This window comes from Solanum tuberosum, unplaced genomic scaffold, assembly GCF_000226075.1.
Source record: "Solanum tuberosum cultivar DM 1-3 516 R44 unplaced genomic scaffold, SolTub_3.0 scf00688, whole genome shotgun sequence".
Lineage (NCBI taxonomy): Eukaryota > Viridiplantae > Streptophyta > Magnoliopsida > Solanales > Solanaceae > Solanum > Solanum tuberosum.
This window is the reverse complement of record NW_006239599.1, coordinates 129,272-136,686: the sequence shown is the minus strand read 5'-3', so window position 1 is coordinate 136,686 and position 7,415 is coordinate 129,272. Positions and strand designations below refer to the sequence as shown.

The window sequence follows — 7,415 nt, the reverse complement described above, 5'->3', positions numbered from 1 at the left end:
GGGGGGGGGGGGGGTGTATTTTGTTGTTGTTAGTTCGAGTATAAATTCTAGCTTGAAGAATTAGTGCTTGTATCAATTCTGTATGGTGTTTTGTTGGCACAAGAGTTCTTAAGAAATGAATATTTTTGAGTCTTTTGTGGTAATGTCTTATCTATAAAATGTATGTTAAATTCAGTTATTAGTCACAAATCTGAGTTGATAAATATGGAAATTACAAGACACTGTTTGCTTTTAACTCATGTCCAACTTTTAATTGACAGTGATATGAGCACAGTATTGGAAATAAAAGATCTTCTTTGTTGGTTAGTCCAAAGTTTAAATTGTTTGTGATGGCATATATTTGATTTTAACATCTTCCATCTCAGATATGTTGAATTCAATTATCTGTCATCAAATTTGAGTTGATAAAATGGAAACAAGATTCAACATTATATTCATTTTTTAGTCATGGCCAACTTTGAGCTCCTGTTTGGCCATGAATATAATACAGAAAACTATTTGATTCTGGTTTGTGCAATTTTAATTTGTGTAAGATGAGATATGCTTTGGCTAACTGGTTAGAGAACCTTAACATCCTTGATCTGAGATGGAGTTTAAGAATGTGTGGTTTACTGTATTTGCAGGGGAATATCAAATTGGCGACAATATTAAACCATTGGATCCAAGTAAAGTTGGTAGTGTTGTTCAATATGGGAAAGATAAATCCTATTTAAGACGCAAAGCAATTGGCCAGTCCGTTATTTATAATCAACTTTATCCATTTGAAGGACTTCAAAACTACACTTCTGGTATTATACACCATGTCCAACTTACAGGTATGCTAGCTGAAACTTAATAGCTGTTTCTCTGTTCTAGTTGAATTTCCACAGCGCGATATGTTCGGTGTTCAGCAGAAAGTCTTCAAGATTGTCAACTGGAGTGATAAACTTGCTACTTATGAAGGAGTATAAAGAGACCATTCGTTAGTCTTGCTCAAATTTCAGATCGTGTTAGCACTTCCTCTCTGCCTTGTCCTATGTTTTTCTAGGAGTTGTTTTAACCTTTCAGAGAATTTATACATCAGTAGAAAATATAAAGAACTTCGTACTTTTAATTATTGCTTTTATGTTTAATATTGCCTGAGATGCGTTTTGATGAAGTAGTATTGTCACCGAGAATTCGTATAGCTGGCACTAACTGGCTTGGACCATTGTAATAATTTCTGAAAGCAAGTCTCCCATGTAATGATTGGTTTCTCATGTTTGATTTAGTCATTTGGTGCAATTTTTCCTGCTGCAGGATTGAAACCGGACACATTATACTATTATCGATGTGGAGACCCTTCTATACCAGCTATGAGTACTATCTATCATTTCAAGACCATGCCTATTTCGTCTCCAAAGAGTTATCCGAAGAGAATAGCAATTGTAGGGGACCTTGGTCTTACATACAATACAACTTCTACAATTAACCATTTGACGGGAAACAATCCAGATCTTGTTCTATTAGTGGGAGATGTTACGTATGCTAACTTGTATCTCACTAATGGAACTGGTTCAGATTGCTATTCATGCTCATTTCCCGACACTCCAATACATGAGACATATCAACCTCGGTGGGACTATTGGGGAAGGTGAGAACTTGAAATCGTTTTTGCCCATTCAAAATTTTTCTTTTCGCATCTAGAGTAAAGTAATAAGTACATGATTCATTGCCATAGAACAAAATGGATAGTTCAACTTCTGTACTGAGAGTTTAGTATTTAACAGAGATAATCCCTAACTATTCATAAACGACCAGTTTTTTTACTTCTGTCAGAGCAGAAAAACATGTTTACTTCATAGTTTAATTGGTGCTTCTGTTTCTGACATTGTCATGATAGATATATGCAGCCGTTGGTGTCCAAAATTCCCATCATGGTGTTGGAGGGGAACCATGAGATAGAAGAACAAGCTGAAAATCAGACATTTGCAGCGTATCGTTCTCGCTTTGCTTTCCCATCAAAAGAGAGTGGATCATCATCCCAGTTATACTATTCTTTTAATGCGGGAGGCATACACTTCATCATGCTTGGGGGATATGTCGCCTATAATAAATCAGGTAAACTACAAACTCAACCTTTTCTTCAATTCTGTTACTATTTCCCCTTTGTTGTGCTTGTAGTCAACTTCGACAAATTATCTCAAATCATCGATCAGCTGGAATCTATCGTGTTTTCACTTCTTTGCCGTTCTGCTAAATTTCGTTTAAGTTTCATGATTCTCTAAGCTTATGATTACAGATGATCAATACAAGTGGTTGGAGAAGGACCTGGCTAACGTTGATAGGACAGTTACTCCATGGCTAGTTGCCACTTGGCATCCACCTTGGTACTCTACTTACACAGCACACTATCGAGAAGCTGAATGTATGAAGGTAGCGATGGAAGAGTTGTTGTACGAGTATGGTGTCGATTTAGTCTTCAATGGACATGTAAGTACAAGACTAATATACCGATATCCAAGAGCACATAAACTACTTTTTACCCTTCTAGGTGCCGCAAAATAACATAGATCTCGGATACTGATAAATGGAAGAAATCTACAGGTTCATGCCTATGAAAGGTCCAACAGAGTCTATAACTACACACTGGATCCTTGCGGTCTAGTCCATATAACTGTAGGTGATGGTGGAAACCGCGAGAAGATGGCGATAGAACACGCTGATGAGCCAGGAAAATGTCCTGAACCATCTAGCACACCGGACAAATTTATGGGTGGATTCTGTGCCTATAATTTTACATCAGGTCCAGCAGCCGGCAACTTCTGCTGGGATCAACAACCTGAATATAGTGCATATAGAGAAAGTAGCTTCGGCCATGGAATACTCGAGGTAAATATACATCTCTTTCACCATAAAATTTATAGTTAATGGTCAAAACCTAAACTATCACTTTTTCACAAGTTTCATACTTCAACTATCACTCCGTTTATACTAAAACACACCTCGATACTGAGTTTGACTATGTTTTGTTGCACAAGATCATTTGGGGAACTCATTTTATAGACTGTTTGACAATTGCCAAAACTTGTCAAATGCCTATAAACCAAAATAATGTGCTCCCACGACTTTGGTCTAGTGGTTAGGGACATGTCACGAGTTTGAATCCTATCTAGGTGATCAAAAAACGTGGTATTTGAGTAAAGAAGGGTAGGGTACAGGGGTAAACCATGTACCACCTTACCCTCGGGGATTTCTTGGTTACGAAAAAACTAAGTTTTGAAGAGTCATTTATAGATTGTTCGAGTGATTCATCCTGCTATGCATAGGTTCAACTTTCAAGATAGAGAGATAGAGCCCTTCCATTTCTTTGATGCACACGACTTTTTCACCGAGTCTACTTCCACAGTTGCTTGAGCGACAACCACCTCGCGTTCCGTTCTAGTTCTTGCATTTTTTAATTCTTTTGGTTAATATTTTTGCAGGTGAAAAATGAGACACATGCTCTATGGACATGGCATAGGAACCAAGATATGTACAATAAAGCTGGAGATATAATTTACGTAGTGAGACAACCAGAGAAATGTCCTATTAAACCAAAGGTAATTAAGCCCTGGTTAATACAAAATTACAAATTTGATTTGATAAAAAAATTAATCTAACCCCAATTAGCTGGGGGAAAAGGAGTAGATAGAGAAAAAAATTTCCACTTTTTGGAAATTTTGATTCACAAATCATAGTATTTGATAACACTAATATTCTTTAGTACAACAAAAAATGTTGATTCAATTAAGAAACTCCACATTTGTTGTATATTTTGGAAGAGATTACTATATTTGAATTTTATATGTAATTTTTATATAATTTATTATGAAGGTAATGGAAACTCATTCCCTCTTCATTTTATTAATTAGTTAGGGATTGTTTAGTTGTTGGTTAGAGTTATGCAGGTATTATGCGGGATTTAGTTATTTCATATTTTATTTTGGATAAAATAATAGGTAAATTGATTTAAAACTATTTATTTTTATGTTGGGTTGTAAAATGATAACAAAACATCGTATTTGGTGTGCTGAATTTTATACGAAACAACTAAAATGCTCCAAACATGATATTAGCGATGCTATAAATTTTAACACATGAATAGTTCTCTTCCTAATTAGCAACTAAATGACTCCATAAATTCTTCAAAAAAAAATATTTTATTTTATACCCAACATAAAGTTTTTGTGCAATTCATATGCATTAATTTGGTTGAATTTCATATTTTCTGAAATTTACTTATGATTAAACTCATTTTTTGCTTTTTAATTATTATTATTTTAAATCTTAACAGAAGCAGATGATGGGAGACAAAGCCAAACGTGATTAGAGACGATGTATCAATTTGCAGTTTATGAATCATAAGCAATAAAAAAATTAAAAATTTATGGCTACATTTGTTGGAATTGAAATAATTAGGTGTTATGTGGAAGTCAGCAAAACAAATCTCAAAAGACCATGAGTAAAAAGACAAGCAAGTTATATCAAAAGAGACAAAAATATTTAACGTGGGTTGATCAATCAACTTACGTCTATAAGAGCAGATGAGGAATTCACTATATAAAAGATAGTATATAATATCAAGAGAAATAACCTCACACAATTTACTCGAAATTAAAAGACGTGCACACAAATTCTCTATATTTAGCGATTTAGCACTTTGAAACATTACCTTGTTGATGGGAGGTAACATCAGGTACATGCAAATTAATCTGACGTAACCAAAAAATCCCAGAGTGTAAGTGGCGTACGACCAATATATAATGGGCCCATCACTTTGTCATTTTCACTCAAATACCAACACTTTTATCTATAACAAAAGGTTAATGACGTACATCTAACTGGCACATAACGTGTTGCGCTCTTACCATTAAAAATACCAGAAATGTTACTCTCAAAGGGCTAAAGTTTTCATAATAGCAAAATGAAAACTTTAATTTTCTAACCAAAATTGCAATGTCCTAGCCTTAAACTACTAGCAAAAGTATGGCTATATTTCTAAACATGAATGGCTACAACTACAATAGTTGAAAAACATGAAGGAATAGAAGCATAAAAAATGCAACATGAACCAAATTTGAATACTTGTTATAAGAAGCATTAGATGTCTCTGAGTCTGGAATCCCCGGTCCACCGCGCGGTGTCGTTCCTCCGTTGCTATTCAAAGGAAGTGCAGTCCCCGGTGGTGGTGGTGGATATCGAATTGGTGTCGTATTGGTTGTCCCTCCAGTACCACCACCGGGGGTGCTCGGAGTAGTAGTAGTAGTAGAGCCACCAGCAGTGCTGAAAATAAATTAAGTTCAATACAATATATTTTGTGTATCACAAGTCACAACAAGTGAATTTCATTTAAAGTCGTTTAATTGATCAGTAATTTTCGTTGGTTGACTACCTGAACTCTCACCTTATAATGTTCTGTTGGTCGTGAATCGTGATGCATTGGTATGCAACACAAAACTATGTGGTAATATTCAACTTAACTAATGTGATTCATAGTTACTCAGACTTTTCAAAAATATTGTCGGATCCTCAGGAAACATTTGAAGTAACCGACACGAATATAAATATACAACAACACTTTTGAAGAGGCCAAACATTGTATTGTCAAAATCAAAATGATTTGTTCGAGATAACTATTTCCTATAGCTGACTTTTGCAGCCTTTCTCAGACTATATGACATTACACATTATTTAACGTACACAATAATAATTTCAAAACACCTTTAAAAAGAAAATTGAAATAACGCGTTTCGATATTTACATTAAATTAATATTATAAGCTCCTAACTATTATTTAACTATACTAAACTTTAATTTTGTTTAAAGAATATATCCAACATTCTTTTGGTAGCCAAAGTTAAAAGAAACAAACACAATCTGCAAACAAATATATAATAACCTAACAAATGTTTTTTGACATCTTTATTGTCTACAAAATTCTCTCAACACTTTTTTGTTTAACTATTATTAAAACAACTTTCAAAAATTATTATTATTTTGAAAAAAAAAAATAATGGACAACCGACAACCAAGAAAAGAACTAGAAAAATATCAAGAATTACCATACATCAAAAGAAAAAAAAAAGGAAAAGTAATGTGAGAGAAATTAAAGTTAAAAAAAAGCTCATACCTTGGAGATGCTGGATAAACACAAGATCCATAACCTACATTATACACACAAAAATTAAAAAAAAAAAAAAACTTAATCAATACTCAACAAATAAACTTTTATGTATAATCGTAGTTCAGAATTAAAAAAATAAAATTTACATATTCAATAAACTACATAAAAAAAAAACACTTTATTAATAATCAACTAGCATTCAAAATCCACTAATCCAAATTTACACCAATTTTTTTTTTAAACTATAACTCAATACTATCATAATAATAGTAAATAATTCAAAAAAATTCATAATAAATGAAAAAACTTTTTTTTACACTCAAAAATAATAACAAAGGACAAGAGGAAGTTACTTGGTAAGCATCCCTCACTTCCAACCCGAAGATTGCGAGTTTGAGTTATCAAGGGAGCAAAAAGAGGTGGAAGCTCCTAGGGAGGATAAAAATAAAAATAAAAATAATAAGGTTGGAATATCAATCAATGCATTCATGACCAGAAGTCTCGAGTTCAAATCCTAAATATGAAAAAGAATCTTATTGGACCCTATAATCAAGACTCCAATACGAATACAAAACATCGAGTAGTAATGTGTAAAACTAATATAGTGATGGTATGTCAATCACCTCCACCTTAACCAGAAGTCTCGAATTCAAACTATGACTATCTCTAGGCATTGCGCCCATAGTCAGACTCCAATACAGATACAGAACACCGAGTAAGGAAAAAGTAACATAACAAAGAAAGTTAATGAAAAAAATGATTTACTTGGATCAGTTTTAGCAATGGTAGCAGTGCCAGCAAAGTCACAAGAACCAGGTGCTCTATTCATTCTTTGATAAAATCCATTAAATGCATAAGAAGCATGAGCTTGAATAGTATTAGGAAGATAACAAAGTCCATTTTCTAAAACTGGTGCACAATCAGCACCAGAAAAACAAGCATAATCTAAAGCATTTTGTAAAGATTGTTCACTTGCATCACTTCTTGCTACACACCATGTTGCTTTAACATGGTTTAAAATTGAAAGATGTAATAATATTATTACAAGAAATAAAAAGTGAAATGGTGGTGGTTTTGCCATGGATTTTGAAGGGGGGAAAAAGATCAAGAAATTATATGGGGTTTTGTTCCTTTTTCTTTTTTGGTTTGTGGGGTTTGAAGAGTTGGAAATTTGAGAGTGACAAGTTGGGTTTTTTTTTTTTGGTTAAAGGGAAAAAAGAGAGGAGTGTTGTGGTTTAGTGTAGACAAAAGGACCACAAGTGGAGTATGAAGGGATTACGTAGAGACGGAT

General features: G+C 33.7%; 2 protein-coding genes across 2 annotated transcripts in view; one reads left to right on the top strand and one right to left on the bottom strand.

Moving 5' to 3' along the window:
• LOC102579746 (purple acid phosphatase 15) overlaps positions 1–3,778 on the top strand; it is a 5,044-nt gene extending 1,266 nt beyond the window's left edge. Inside the window, exons 2-7 of the mRNA XM_006366793.2 lie at positions 624–815; positions 1,279–1,612; positions 1,862–2,079; positions 2,261–2,451; positions 2,566–2,850; positions 3,444–3,778. Coding sequence (XP_006366855.1) covers positions 624–815; positions 1,279–1,612; positions 1,862–2,079; positions 2,261–2,451; positions 2,566–2,850; positions 3,444–3,620 — 1,397 coding nt within the window. The 3' untranslated portion in view covers positions 3,621–3,778. The remainder of the gene's footprint in view (positions 1–623; positions 816–1,278; positions 1,613–1,861; positions 2,080–2,260; positions 2,452–2,565; positions 2,851–3,443) is intronic.
• A 1,164-nt stretch (positions 3,779–4,942) lies between these two features.
• On the bottom strand, positions 4,943–7,316 carry LOC102579423 (PLASMODESMATA CALLOSE-BINDING PROTEIN 3). Its single transcript, XM_006366792.2, has 3 exons — positions 6,890–7,316; positions 6,131–6,164; positions 4,943–5,283 (listed from the first exon to the last, which is right to left on the bottom strand). Exons 1-3 carry the CDS (start codon positions 7,203–7,205, stop codon positions 5,019–5,021), a joined length of 615 nt encoding a protein of 204 aa, XP_006366854.1. The 5' UTR covers positions 7,206–7,316; the 3' UTR covers positions 4,943–5,018.
• Positions 7,317–7,415: the final 99 nt, after the last annotated feature.

Bases quoted from the DNA above. Each gene is read 5' to 3' on its own strand.
- LOC102579423 (XM_006366792.2), bottom strand. From the start codon at position 7,205: ATGGCAAAACCACCACCATTTCACTTTTTATTTCTTGTAATAATATTA. The intron at 6,165-6,889 runs GTAAATCATTTT...TGTATAATGTAG, and splicing joins CATTGCTAAAACTGATCCAA to GTTATGGATCTTGTGTTTAT. The intron at 5,284-6,130 runs GTATGAGCTTTT...ATTTATTTTCAG, and splicing joins GTTTATCCAGCATCTCCAAG to CACTGCTGGTGGCTCTACTA.